Here is a 15,545-nt window from a genome sequence, read left to right as displayed (position 1 = left end):
AGAGCGTCTGCTAAATGACTTAAATGTAAATGTAAATGTAAATACAGGACCCTGTAGGACGACGGCACAGCATTACGTAATAGCATTTCCCATGGAAGTGACTTCAAGCTCTGTCTCCATTACCCCAAACAACACAAGACACTTAAAGTGCTATTATCATACCAGTCACACAAAGGAGACATTCAATAGAAGGAGCAACACCACCAAGCTAAAGCTGTTCCCAGTTTGTGGAGCGGCACTTTCCTCTGCTCCTTCTCACCATCATCCGCCTCTCCCCCCTCCTCTTCCTCCTCTTCTGCCACCACCTTGTTCAGGCTATCACACTTCTCCCCGGCGTGTCCCTCATAGCAGTGACAGTGGAATCTCTTGGCCAGTAGTTGGAGCTCACGCAGCGAGTGCTTGCCCGTGACCGCAAAGTCCCCGTCCCCCGAGGGCTGAATGTGGTAGCTGTCTCCGCTCAGGTGGAGGTAGTACGGGGCGTGGAGGTCCCTGCGGACACAGCGGCCGTTGCTCTGGCACAGGAAGTCACTGCAGACCTCTGCGGCCCGTGTCACATTGGTGATGTATTGACCCAGACGGTGTTTGAGGAAGGACTTTACCTTTGTGCAGTTGTGCTGAAGATGGGTGAGAGAGAAAGAGGGGGGAGGGAATGGGAGCAAGAAAGAAAGAAAGAGGAAGTATTTTTCTTTAACTAAGAGAAAGTCAAACGCCTGAGGGCATTGTGCAATTCATGATAATCCATTGCCATATACTTTAGCGAGCACTACCCTACTGTCATGACTATTCTCTATGGGTTGTCAACTAACTTTTTTCTCCCTCTTTAGATACATAGCATTAGTATGTAGTTTTGTCCAGATTTTTCAAATACTTTCTACAGCAACTCAAATTTCAAGAGAAGAATGTTTGTAATACACTTAGGAATGCATGACCTTTCTTCTCAAAGCCTCATTTTGAATGGCAGATGTACACAGGCCTTGGAAGTGTTGACAGTGAAAATAAGTCAAAACAACATTTAAATTGATGTGCAGCATATGCGAAAGGGAGCACTTTATTTTCATAGATTTAATTAAGGGTTAGGGTTTTTCCTTTGTCAGAGCTGTTAATTGCCTTATCGCCAGTCTCTTTAGCTCTACCCTATTCTAGCTTGTGTAACACTTTGATAGTCAAACTATAACACTAATTATACATTATACAAAGGGTGGGTCTAATCCTGGATGCTGGTTGGTTAAAACCACATTCCAGCTGGTGTCTTATTATATAATAGATCATATACAGTAAAAATATATAATGAGACTCACTTTGGATGAAGTGAGGTTGAGGTCTCCCCAGATCACAAAACCTGCAGCCCCCAAAGCAGCACTCTCACCAATGGTGTGGATCAAGTCTGTCTGCAATACACACAAAGACACGCACACAGGATATTCCACCACATTCTATATTACACCCGATGTTGAACTTCTTTGTACAGCCACAAGATGGTGGTAATGTCTCCTCAAGAGAGGCAGGTTGCCTGCACTCAACTGACTAGACAGTTCACTAAGTAGTGTTGACTGCTGAGAGAGTCAGAGAATGGCAAGATCATTTTAAGAAATCATTAAGAAATAAATTATGTCATAACTGATCCTGTATATAAAGGATTACACAGGTTTTATAGTGTGGAATATTAATCAGTGAATTACAACCCTATTTGGATCATGTATCATGAAGTGCAATGTTTTGTTCTAGCCCAACTAAAACACACCTGGTGGCCTTGATGATTAGTTAATTTGTTGAATCAGATGTGTTAATGATGGTCTGGATAAAAAAAAACGACACATCCTGTAGCTCTCCAGGACCAGATTGATAACCAACTGGTCACTTGATTTTAGACCTTTGGTTTACTAAGTGTAGCAGTCTTACCGTGGTGAGGAAGGCCATAGCCTCATCCCTGTACCCTAGGCGTGTGTACACAAATGTGGGCAGCTCAAAGTCGTGCGAGGTAAGCCCAGCTATCCTCAGAGACTCCAGCACCCTGAACTGGGAGAAATGGAGGTTGCTGACACTATCTTTTTGACTCTTCCTGATAGCCACTGAGGGGAACAATGCTGTGCTGCTATTCCACAACCAGAGCAGCTCGTCGTTACGCAGGCTCTCTAGCAGGGGGCAGGAGCCTGTGTAGTTGTGCTCATGCAGGTTGTAGTTGTGGCAGTCTGGGTAGAGGTAGAAGCCCCAGAGTCCATTGGGGCGAAGGCGCGTCCCTAGCTGGACTGTCCTCTGCATGAATGCCTGGCCACTCCTCTCAAAACGTTTTCGTGCCAGCACCTCGATTTGTGATGGAGTCACGTTGACATAGGCCTGTGCGATCATCTCCCGGGACTTGCATCGGTAGATGTCCTTCTTGTGCCAGTTGCGGTTCCACTGAGGCCGCCAATACTCCCAGTCGATGACTGCCAGTCCAGCAAAGTCCTCCGTGGGGATAAAATGGACGATGTCCTTGTACGTCTTGAGGAGGTGGGCCTCCAGGCTGCAGTTCTGGGGGAGGCCTCCATTGATGGGGACGCCCTGGTCCGTGTAAAAAGGGTAGAGGCCCAGCCGATTGGCATAGAAAATGGTGACATTCTGGCCAGTGCGGATGGCCCGCGGGCTGCCACTGATGTGGAAGAGTTGTTCCAGGTTGGTGTGGACATTGTACTTGACAGTGCACAGGTCCAGCGGTGCATTCCAGGCAGCAATGAAGGGCTTGCGACCCACTAGGGGCAGCTTGGCGGGCTTCTGGCCAAAGACGGCATGAAAAAGTAGCAGGAGCCAGAAGCAGGTGAGGGCACAAGCCACAGGCATGACGTGGTGATAGTGGCCACCGCCGACGGGCAACATGATCATCCTGGGGCTTGGTTCAACTGAAGGGGTCGTCAATCATCTTGGAGAGAAAAGGAAGAAGGGAGAGAGTAAGATAGTGGATGATTAAGACAGAATAAGAAAAGAGAGAGAAAGGGAGGGAGAGAGGGAGTGAATGATATAGAGGGCTGACGAAGAGTGACAGAGAGGGAGGGTGGGTGGGGAAGAGATAAAGAGAGAAAGAGGCAGTGAGTGAGAAAGTAAGAGAGAGGACATCACAGATCATAGATTAGGAGTCGTTTGATCATGTAGTGTTTCACAATAATGTTAATCGGCTTAAAGAATATTAGATATTGTACAACAATGACTACAATATATCCTTTACGACAGTGCAGGATGTTTCCACAGAGGCGAAGAGTTTGCACCTGTGCTTAAAACTTGTTGAGGATAGGGGGCAGTATTTTCACTTTGGATGAATTGCGTGCCCATAGTGATCTGCATCCTACTCTGTCCTAGATTGCTAATGTATGCATATTATTATTACTATTGGATAGAAAACACTCTGAAGTTTCTAAAACTGTTTGAATTCTGTCTGTGAGTATAACATAACTCATAGGGGAGGCAATCTTCCAAACAAGAAGTGAATGTGGGGCATTCTGAATGTGGGGCAACTTTGACATCATCGCCCCCTCCTTTTCCAACAAGATATCGATCTGGTAGCACTTCCTATGCCTTCCACTACTAGATGTCCTCATTCAGTAGAAAGTGGTATGGAGCATTTGCTGTGAACTTTGACCGAATGGGAGGGGAAATAGTCTGTGTCCCGACAGAATGCCATTTTCCTGTGGTGCATTTCTCTGTGGGTGCTACCACCGTTCCATTTGGCTCCAGCTGAAAACGTATGATCCGGTTGGAACGTTATTGGATATATATGATAATAACATCATGAAGATTGATTCTCTACTTAGTTTGACCAGTTTATTCGACCTGGAATATATCTTTTGGAAGTTTTCGTGCGAGTTATCCTGGACCAGCAGTCAGTTTTTGGGCACATGAGCTGAAAGTGATAGCAAATGCAGCTACTTGGACACTAGTTTTGGACATTATGGAACAAAACAATGATTTATTGTGGAACTAGGACTCCTTGCACTACATTCTGATGAAAGATCATCAAAGGTAAGGGAATATTTATGTTGTAATTTCGTATTTCTGTTGACTCCAACATGGCATAGAAATACTTACGTCAGAGCGCTGTCTCAGATTATTGCAATGTTAGGCTTTTTCCGTAACATTTAAAAAAAAATCTGACACCGCAGTTGCATTGAGAACCAGTGTATCTTTAATTATATGTAGAACATGTATCTTTAGTCAAAGTTTATGATGAGTATTTCTGTTATCTGGCGTAGCTTTCTATAATTCCTCCGGATATTTTGGAGGCAGTTCTGAACATGACGTCAATGTAAACCGAGATTTGTGGATATAAATACGCATATTATCGAAACAAAACATACATTTATTGTGTAACATGTCATATGAGTGTCATCTGATGAAGATTTTCAAACGGTTAGTGATTCATTTTATCTCTAATCCTGCTTTTGTGACTCTATCTTTGGCTGGAAAAAATGGCTGCGTTTTCCCTTTGATTTGGTGGTGGTCTAACAAATATATGTTGTGTTTTCGCTGTAAAATATTTTAAAAAATCGGACACGATGGGTAGATGAACAAGATGTTTATCTTTCATTTGAGGTATTGGACTTGTTAATGTGTGAACGTTAAATATTTCTAAAGAATACTTTTGAATTCCCTGTGCCACCTTTTCAGCTGAATGGGGGGGTGTAGTTTCCTGAGGGGAGATTAAACTACCAACGGGACATTCAAAATTGTAATATCTTATATCTTTATCGACCAAGCACCAGTGACTTGGTCGATAAAAAAGTGGACAGATGAAGCAGATGCTAAACTACAGGACAGTTCTAGCACAGATTGGAATATGTTACCGGGATTCCTCCGGCGGCATTGAGGAGTATACCACATCTGTCATTGGCTTCATCAATAAGTATATCGAAGATATCGTTCCCACAGTGACCGTACATACATATCCCAACCAGAAGCCATGGATTACAGCCAACATCTGCATTAAGCTAAAGGCTAGAGCTGCCGCTTTCAAGGAGCGGGACTCTAACCCGGAAGCTTATAAGAAATCTGACGAACCATCAAACAGGCAAAGCGTCAATTCAGGACAAAGATCGAATCGTATAACACCGGCTCTGACGCTCGTCGGATGTGGCAGGGCTTGCAAACCAAACTACAAAGAGAAGCACAGCCGAGAGCTTCCCAGTGACACGAGCCTACCAGCCGATGTGAGTAACACCTTTAAACAGGTCAACATTCATAATGCCACAGGGCCTGATGGATTACCAGGACGTGTACTGCGAGCATGCGCTGACAAACTGCCAAGTGTCTTAACTGACATTTTCAACCTCTCCCTGTCCGAGTCTGTAATACCAACATGTTTTAAGCAGAACACCATAGTGCCTGTGCCCAAGAACACTACGGCAACCTACCGAAATGACTAACGACCCGTAGCACTCACTTCTGTCGCCATGAAGTGCTTTGAAAGGCTGGTCATGGCTCACATCAACTACATTATCCCAAAAACCCTAGACTCACTCCAATTTGCATGCCCCAACAGATCCACAGCTGATGCAATCCCTACTGCATTCCACACTGCCCTTTCCCACCTGGACAAAAGGAACACCTAGGTGAGAATGCTATTCATTGACTACAGTTCAGTGTTCAACACCATAGTGCCATCAAAGAGCATCAATAAGCTAAGGACCCTGGGACTAAACACCTAACTCTGCAACTGGATCCTGGACTTCCTGACGGGCTGCCCCAAGGTGGTAAGGGTAGGTAACAACACATCTGCTATGGCGATCCTCATCACAGGGGCCCCTCAGGGGTGCGTGCTCAGTCCCCTCCTGTACCCCCGTTCACTCATGACTGCACGGCCAGGCACGACTCCAACACCATCATTAAGTTTGCAGATGACATAACAGTGGTAGGCCTGATCACCAACAACGACAAGACAGCCTATAGGGAGGAGGTCAGAGACCTGGCTGTGTGGTGACAGGACAATAACCTCTACCTCAACATGATCAAGACAAAGGAGGTGATTGTGGACTACAAGAAAAAGAGGACCGATCATGCCCCAATTCTCATCAATGGGGCTGCAGTTGAGTAGGTTGAGAGCTTCATGTTCCTTGGTGTCCACATCACCAACAAACTAACATGGTCCAAGCACACCAAGAAAGTCGTGAAGAGGGCACGACAAAACATTTTCCCCCTCAGGAGACTGAAAAGATTTGGCATGAGTCCTCAGATCCTCAAAAAGTTATACAGCTGCACTGTCGAGAGCATCCTGACTGGTTGCATCACTACCTGGAACGGCAACTGCTTGGCCTTCGACCGCAAGGCACTACAGAGGGTAGTGCGAACGGCCCAGTACATCACTGGGGCCAAGCTTCCTGCCATCCAAGACCTCTATACCAGGATGTGTCAGAGGAAGGCCCTAAAAATTGTCAAGGACTCCAGCCACCCTAGTCATAGACTGTTCACTCTGCTACCGTACGGAAAGCGGTACCGGAGCGCCAAGTCTTGGTCCAAGAGGCTTCTAAACGGCTTCTACCCCCAAGCCATAAGACTCCTGAACATGTAATTAAATGGCTACCCATACTATTTGCCTTGCCCCCCACCCCACCCTCCCCCTCTTTTACACCACTGCCACTCTCTGTTGTTATCATCTATGCATAGTCACTTTTATAACTCTACCTACATGTACATATTACCTCAACTAACCCGGTTCCCCCGCACGTTGAGTCTGTACTGGTACCCCCCCTGTATATAGTCTCACTTGTTATTTTACTCCTTCTCTTTAATTACATGTTACTTTTATTTCTTATTCGTATCCGTATTTTTGAAAACTGCATTGTTGGTTAGGGGCTCATAAGTAAGCATTTCACTGTAAGGTCTATATACCTGTAGTATTCGGCGCATGTGATTAATACAATTTGATTTGATTTGTTAGGTCAGTAAGCAATATGAGTGATTAAGTGAGAGTTTCTGTTTTTATTTAATTTATTCGCAATAGACATATTTAATACGCAAACTGGAAATACAGACCTGACTGCCCTTAACCAACACAAACACATCCTATGGCGTTCTGCATTAGCATCGAACAGCCCCCATGATATGCAGCTGTTCAGGGAAGCTAGAAACCATTATACACAGGCAGTTAGAAAAGCTGGCCAAGGCTTTCGACTCTGTCAATCACCACATCCTCATCAGCAGACTCGACAGCCTTGGTTTCTCAAATGATTGCCTCGTCTGGTTCACCAACTACTTCTCTGATGGAGTTCAGTGTGTCAAATCGGAGGGTCTGCTGTCCGGACCTCTGGCAGTCTCTATGGGGGTGCCACAGGGTTCAATTCTTGGACCGACTCTCTTCTATGTATACATCAATGAGGTCGCTCTTGCTGCTGGTGAGTCTCTGACCCACCTCTACGCAGACGACACCATTCTGTATACTTCTGCCCGCCTGTCCAACATCACTACTCTGGACGGCTCTGACTTAGAATACGTGGACAACTACAAATACTTAGGCGTCTGGTTAGACTGTAAACTCTCCTTCCAGACCTATGTCAAACATCTCCAATCCAAAGTTAAATCTAGAATTGGCTTCCTATTTTGCAACAAAGCATCCTTCACTCATGCTGCCAAACATACCCTTGTAAAACTGACCATCCTACCAATCCTCGACTTTGGCAATGTAATTTACAAAATAGCCTCCAATACCCTACTCAAGAAATTGGATGCAGTCTATCACAGTGCAATCCGTTTTGTCACCAAAGCCCCATATACTACCCACCATTGCGACCTGTACGCTCTCGTTGGCTGGCCCTCGCTTCATACTCGTCGCCAAACCCACTGGCTCCATGTCATCTACAAGACCCTGCTAGGTAAAGTCCCCCCTTATCTCAGCTCGCTGGTCACCATAGCATCTCCCACCTGTAGCACACGCTCCAGCAGGTATATCTCTCTAGTCACCCCAAAAAACAATTATTTCTTTGGCCGCCTCTCCTTCCAGTTCTCTGCTGCCAATGACTGGAACGAACTGCAAGAATTTCTGAAACTGGAAACACTTATCTCCCTCACTAGCTTTAAGCACCAACTGTCAGAGCAGCTCACAGATTACTGCACCTGTACATAGCCCACCTATAATTTAGCCCAAACAACTACCTCTTCCCCTACTGTATTTTATTTATTTATTTATTTTGCTCCTTTGCACCCCATTATTTTTACTTTGCACATTCTTCCATTGCACATCTACCATTCCAGTGTTTTACTTGCTATATTGTATTTAATTTGCCACCATGGCCTTTTTTTGCCTTTACCTCCCTTATCTCACCTCATTTGCTCACATCGTATATAGACTTGTTTAAACTGTATTATTGACTGTATGTTTGTTTTACTCCATGTGTAACTCTGTGTTGTTGTATGTGTCGAACTGCTGTGCTTTATCTTGGCCAGGTCGCAATTGTAAATGAGAACTTGTTCTCAACTTGCCTACCTGGTTAAATAAAGGTGAAATAAATAAATTTGTCATCAGATAACTATTTTGAGTTTTCTACTGGTGTTTAACAATAACTGCTCCCAACATTGTACCTGCTGATTTACCTATTTGAGTCAGCCTCAAGCCCACAATAAAGTACCAGTAACACATACAGTATGTTAAAAAGGCAAAATAGAGAGTTAATTCCATTAACTCCATTAATTCCAATTGTAACATTACATGATAACTTCATATCATGCTTCATAAGTCATGTAAAACAATGTGTTACGGTGTACAATTTCTAACGTCCCGCCTATAGATGGATAAGTCAACGCTCAAGCCACAGTTAGTACTAATGTCACCTGCTGAATCCCCCCCCCCCTGTCAACCCTCTTACTTTGGTCTTGGGTTGTAAAAAAATTCACCCGAATATCCGAAGAACAACCTAGTCCCCATTATCTTTTTTATAACAATTAATAAAAAACTATCACATGCATTATATATGAATAAAACATAATCCAATAGCAAATAGCAGCAGGTGCAATTATCAGCAGTTAATATACAGTTAGCATTATCATTTGGAGACAAATAGCAGCATATATTTTTTCCCTTTCCCTCTCTTCCTATGAAGCAATGATAGTTGCTGTGTCTCAGGGTGCACAAACATCTTTTGAAAACTTCTTCAAATAAAGGACAGTAGAGGAGACCATACTTTCAGGGATGTGGGACCACGATTTTGTAAATTCATTGTATATTTTTCTAATGCTAAAGAATTCTGCAACTTGTTTTAACCACGATTGCAAAGTGGGTGGGTTTTTGCTGTTCCAACACATAAGAATACATTTCTTTGCAAAGTATGAAATAGTTATAAGCAACCTTGTCATGTCTGAGTCAAGCTTAATATTTGGCATTTGACTAAGGAGGAAAAGGCTTGCAGATTCTACCAATTTTATATCAAAAATGATCTTCATATGTATGAATAAAACACCAGAAAAGCATTTGCATATTGCACTGCCAAAGTACGTGCAAAATAGTTCTTTTTTTGGTCTTACATTTCGGGCAATTTGGTGAGGTGTCTGGAAACATACTAACAAAAGTAAAACTTGAAAATGAATTTGTAGTTAGATTCCTTAATATTCAAACAAGTAAATGGGTATCGTATCTTGTTACAGATCTTAAGCCATACCTCATCAAATTCCGTACCTAAATCGTTTCTCCACATCCTTTTGAAGAGGGATAAAGGCAGATTCATATTGTCTTGATAATGTACAGTACATCTTATCAACTATTCCTGTGATAGATATATATGTGGTTGTTAATTCTTCAACTTCTGACAACTAAGATCTCAGCTTTCCTTATTTGATAATCATAAGGATAACACTGTGATTGGAAGATACTGTTTTTTTAAAGTCCTCTTCTGAAGTCTCACCCTAAATGTCTGTTATACTCTGAGACCACACGTTCAGTGTTTCTGTCATCTCTCCCTTTACCTCATATAGTTTTAAAGCTAGCTGGGTTTGGGTGTCTAACTTCCACTGTTACTGAGCTCAAGGCATAATGAAACTTCAACTTCAAGTTACAGTAAAACATGCAGGTGATTTGTGTTTAACCACAGAAACGTCCTTCCTTCCACCCCTCTCTGTAGGGGCTGGCGCAGGGTACCCCAACTGGTAGCCTTCGGCCCGCGGGTGGTTTTATTTGGCCCCCCCAAAGTTCTCTGTTGAATTTTGTTGGACATAAAAAAAACTGTAAAAACACAAGGAAATCAGCTCCAAGTGATTTTAATTTGTGAAATCTGGGTGGCAGGTAGCCTAGCGGTTAAGAGCCAGTAACTGATGAAAGGTTCGTTTGAATCCCCGGGCCTACTAGGAGAAAAATCTGTCTGTATCCTTGAGCAAGGCACTTAACCCTAATTGCTCCATTAAGTTCTCTGGATAAGAGTGTCTGCTGAATAACTCAAATGGACGTGAGAGAGACACGCTTACATTTGTATGATCACAAGGTTTGAAATGGTTATGTATTAGTCATATTATATCTGTTTGGGCTTCTTGTGGTAAATTTGCGGTCTACAAATTATTTGTAATTATGTTCCGGCCCCCCAACCATCCGCTCGAAGAAATCAGCCCGTGGCTAAATCGGTCCCTTTCCTTGTTCGGGCGGCGGTCGACATCACCAGCCTTCTAGCCTTCGCCGATCCACTTTTCATTTTCCATTTGTTTTACACACCTGGTTTCAATTCCCCAATTACTTGTTCATTATTTAACCCACTGTTTTCCCCGTGTTTTTTGTGCGTGATTGTTTTATGTATGTTCGGTCCCTTATTGTGGGCTCGGTATTACGACATGTTATTGGAATATTTGAGTAAAGTTACTTGTGTTACTCATTTCTGCTGTCCTTTGCCTGACTCCTCTGCACCAACTACACCCAGACCACTACACTAGGGGTTGATTGGGTGATGGTCGGATCCTTGTATGGGTACACCTAATTTACATTGACATTTAAATCCCCCCATCGACATTAAAGTATGGTGTCTTTTTTACACTGTTATTTGTTTTTCTTTGCCATTACTTCCATGTAGTTTCACTTTCCTCAAGTATTTTGCGGTACATATTTGGTGAGAAAGAGCTGCTTTCAAATTTCAAAGACAGCCTTTGCTAAAGTTGAAATTCAGCAGTATATAATGTCTGGCACTTAAGGGCTTTCCGTTTCAGCTGATGAGGGAAACCACTTTCTCTGAACGATGTTTGAAATCTTGCAGGGGGATGGGGATCAATGTAGACTACTGATTCAGTCTGCTCAGGGATTGGTGGTGGTGTGTGTGTTTGGGGGGGAGGGGGGGGGGGTGTACATCACAGGAGGTTGGTGGCACCTTAATTGGGGAGGACGGATTTGTGGTAATGGCTGGAGCGGAATTTGTGGAATGACCTCAAATACATCAAACACATGGTTTCCATGCATTTGATGCCATTCCATTTGCTCCATTCCAGCCATCATTATGATGCATCCTCCCCTCAGCAGCCTCCTGTGAACATGCTTCCAGACATACAGACTCCTTCAGACAGACACCACACGTATTGAACTAACAATGTATCTCAACATTATAAGTTTCAGAAGGTTGAACTGTGCGAGTGAGTGTGTGCGTGTGTGACGCATGGCGGGGAATAGGGGGATGAAGGACAACAGAGGAGTCCCTTGGTGTTTATGTTATTGAGTGGAAAATGGCTGGCTACAAGCTGAGGCTCTGGTGTCGAGTGTATAACCAAGAGGGGGAGAGATAAACCACATCCTGTGAAATCAGTCTATTCCTTTTCAGCAAGCCCCATGGGTTAACTTTACTGTATATTACGTACAGTTGATACAAACTGTTTAGAGTACAGTTTGATTTAGACTATAAAATGAATGGGTATAATAATTATTAGTTGTTTAAATGTACTCTTCATTATCTGTGTTAATGATCCTAAAAATTGACTAACACTTTCCAAGAAGAAGCAACCACAGATGTTGAGTATCGGAAAGAGCATATAAGTTTGGCAGACTTTCAAATTGAATGATTTAACTTCACTTCCCAGAACCCACATCCCTATCTGGTAACAATTAAGATAAGAGTTTGTTGATGACTGTGGTTTGCATAGAATCCTTCTGACCAACATAAACAACTTCTAAAACTAATACGTATGTCTTCTAGCCAATTACATTAGATGTTTTTACAATTTAAAATACATAAACATGTTACACTCAGCAAAAGATACATATACGAAATACTGTCGAGGATCTAAACACAGTAAAGTCAAAATGCTTGTTTCCATTGTGGTCCCCTTTGTTGGCAAGGACAGCAGGGCAAAAACAAGTGACATGGGCAACAATGTCAAAATATTTACATATATAGGGGGGTCTGAAATGATTGACTCCCTTGATAAAGGTGAGCAATAATGACTGTATAAAATAAATAATTGAAATACTGTCAAACAAATGGGGGGGGATTATATTATTTTAGATTTATACAAATGCTCAGAGAAAGAGATTTTGTTTAAGAAGTAATATTTGTTTTTCTCTCAAAAGGTATGGGTCCAAATGATTGATTCTTATAAATAAAGTAGTCAGAAGTGTAGCATATTCTCCCATATTCCTAGTGTGTAATGACTACATAAAGCTTGTGACTTGTTGGGTGCATTTACAGTTTGTTTTGGTTGTGTTTCAGATTATTTTGTGCCCAATAGAGATTCATGGTAATTAACGTACTGTGTCATTTTGGAGTCACTTTTATTACTAGAATAGAATATGTTTCTAAACACTTCTACATTAATGTGGATGCTACAGTACCATGTTAATGGATAATCTGGAATTAATCATAATTAAGTATGAGTGAGAATGTTACAGAGGGTCAAAGATCATACCCCCATGCCATGCTAACCTCTCACATTTACAATAACAGGGGAGGTTAGCATGTCTTTCAGACCCCGCTGTATATGCAAAGTCACTTACTAGCGCAGGGTGGTGCCGGGGCGGCAGCGTAGCCTAGTGGTTAGAGCGTTGGACTAGTAACCGGAAGGTTGCGAGTTCAAACCCCCGAGCTGACAAGGTACAAATCTGTCGTTCTGCCCCTGAACAGGCAGTTAACCCACTGTTCCCAGGCCGTCATTGAAAATAAGAATATGTTCTTAACTGACTTGCCTGGTTAAATAAAGGTAAAATTAAAATGAAAAATTAAATATAAAAACTAGGTCTGTGTAACGCTCCTCGAAATGGGTAGATTAAGGCGCAGCGTGATTTGGGTTCATCATAATTTATTTGAATGTGAACCAGCAACAAAAACAATAAAGCGAAACGAATGAAAGTACAGCCTTGTAGGGCTCAAAAGCAACAAAACAAAAACAAGATCCCACAAACAACAGGTGGGAAAAGGCTACCTAAATATGATCCCCAATCAGAGACAATGATAGACAGCTGCCTCTGATTGGGAACCATACCAGGCCAACATAGAAATACAAAAACTAGACCACACATAGATATAATAAACTAGAACACCCCCCCCCCCCCCCCGTGACGCCCTGACCTACTCCACCATAGAAAATAAAGGCTTTCTATGGTCAGGACGTGACAGTCTGCCCAGTACAACTCTTGATCTAATGGTGGAATGGCATCAAGTACATCAAATATACATTCTATCAAACTCTTTGTCTTTGTGTGAGACTGAAAGAGCTTCATTTTCTGCATACAAAAGAAAAAAGCTGACAGCAAGCTGGAACAAGCTGATTTCATATCTTTGCTATATCATCTACGATTCACAGTCGTTGTTTAATCCTCTCTGTATATCTTACGAAATGTTTATATACGGAAGCACGAGTGTTGGAACGTCTATTGGATCACGAACTCTCACTGTAAACTGAAATGTAGACTTAAAGTGATTTGTAGGAGATAACGTGACTGGAGATGTTTATCCCATTTCACTTCATTTAAAACTGCGAGTTTTGAAATAGGTTGGAGCAGCACCCGGCATAACCAGGGGTACTGATAGGGGGGGGGGATTGAGAAATGCTGAGCTAATATGCTGTCTTCTTTTTGGTGTGAGGTGGATCGTTCCCTGCTGGATGGCTAAAATAGCTGGGTGACCTACGAGAAACCATGAAGACAGTACTTTTGGTGATTTGATGTGCTCACCACAGCAATTTTGTTTTCCCAAGGACAGAGAAAGGAAACAGAAAATGTCATTGTAAGAGACAGACAGAAATTGATAGCAAGAACAAAGAAAAATAGAGAGAAAGATAAAGAGGACAGAGACAGAGAGCGACAGAGGGGGAGGAAGAGAGAGAGAGAGTGAGAGATAGCTAAATGTATTTGTAAGACAGAGCACATGATGAGAGAGTGGCAGACAGACACAGAGATGAAATCAACACTTCAGGTTGTGCCAGTACCTTTACCCCCTCGGTGAACTGTTCCCTACAGGAAGCAGCCAAAACATTGTCAACACAATCTGTCAGTCCTGCAGAGTGTCTGGCCCATCTCTCTGCTTGTGTGAGGGCATAACTCATCCCTCGTCACTATTATCCCAGAGAAGCGCTTTATCCACGAGCCAAAATCCCCTCAGGTATTTAGTTACCTAACTCTCTCCTCAGAGACCATTGATAATACTCTTATTTTCAACCCCATAGGTTGCATTGTTACTGTTTTGTTTTTAATGTGTAAAGAGAAGATGAAAATATCTGCAACCCTGAAATGAAATGGCTATTGAATTCCGCTGTTAAAAATGCTTGCCTCGCCAACCTCGCTCTCACCTCTTACCTCCCCGTTTGAACTTTGAAATGACCCTTTTCTTGCATTAAGTATGAACATGAACAAAGACGCCAGACATTAAAAGATGTTGTAGGAACGAGAGCCGTCTAAGACAGTGACAGACTTGTAGTGTATGAGTGAACCTTCCAGGTCAGACACACCCCCTGGACTGGTCCGAAAACAGAACTTTTCCCATGCTACATTGGCACCCTTAAGGCCACCTCTTCCTGCCACTGCAGAGTGGTTTTAAAAAACACCTGCGTTATCTAAACGTCAAGCTGCTGTTGTGCCACTACAACAACTTTTGACCAAAGTTGGAAAGCTGTTTAGTAAAAGCTTAGAGTTTAAAAACATTGAAAAAGTTGCTAAGCTATTTGTTTTTCCTTTTAGATTACGTGTTTGCTTTTTGTTTTTTTGGTGTGTTATGGCTATGTCAGAATATGACAAATCAGAAAGATCTCTCACCTGTAGATTCCGTATGGCGACCATCACTATCAGCCAATCCAGGGGGAGGCACAGGGATTGTGCCCCTCTCCATCTGTCCCACACTCTGGCATTCCTTTACTCTGTCTGACACACAATCCACCCACCATACTTATATACAGTGAAGGAAGAGAGCGAGGGAGAGGGTGCAGGAGAGGGAAAGCGAGAGTTTCCTGTGACGGAGTAGAAACCACCACCACCAAGCTTGATATTACACCACAACACAGCGATTAGAGTTGGGAGGGAGGGAGGAGTGGAGCGGAGGAGGAGAGAAGGGTGAAGGGAGGGAGAGCTTTAAATCCCATTGACTGATCTGAATGTGTAAGTCTGATCCGCTCTAGAACTTCTTACAATCATCCACATCAAT

The 15,545-nt window shown here is 42.9% G+C and overlaps 1 protein-coding gene across 1 annotated transcript; it reads right to left on the bottom strand.

The window, feature by feature from the left end:
- Positions 1-47: 47 nt before the first annotated feature.
- On the bottom strand, positions 48-15,281 carry LOC124010113 (hyaluronidase-4-like). The gene is made up of 4 exons (XM_046322506.1): positions 15,161-15,281; positions 1,900-2,896; positions 1,299-1,388; positions 48-614 (listed from the first exon to the last, which is right to left on the bottom strand). Exons 2-4 carry the CDS (start codon positions 2,857-2,859, stop codon positions 183-185), a joined length of 1,482 nt encoding a protein of 493 aa, XP_046178462.1. The 5' UTR covers positions 2,860-2,896; positions 15,161-15,281; the 3' UTR covers positions 48-182.
- Positions 15,282-15,545: the final 264 nt, after the last annotated feature.

This window comes from Oncorhynchus gorbuscha, linkage group LG01 (genome assembly GCF_021184085.1).
Source record: "Oncorhynchus gorbuscha isolate QuinsamMale2020 ecotype Even-year linkage group LG01, OgorEven_v1.0, whole genome shotgun sequence".
Lineage (NCBI taxonomy): Eukaryota > Metazoa > Chordata > Actinopteri > Salmoniformes > Salmonidae > Oncorhynchus > Oncorhynchus gorbuscha.
Note: the sequence above shows the minus strand (reverse complement) of the source record. Positions and strands in the feature narration are given on the sequence as shown.

Excerpts from the sequence above, each read along its gene's own strand:
- LOC124010113 (XM_046322506.1), bottom strand. The coding sequence starts at position 2,859 with ATGATCATGTTGCCCGTCGGCGGTGGCCACTATCACCACGTCATGCCT. Across the intron at positions 1,389-1,899 it reads CTATGGCCTTCCTCACCACG|ACAGACTTGATCCACACCAT; the intron begins GTAAGACTGCTA and ends TGTGTATTGCAG. Across the intron at positions 615-1,298 it reads TCAACCTCACTTCATCCAAA|CACAACTGCACAAAGGTAAA; the intron begins GTGAGTCTCATT and ends ACCCATCTTCAG.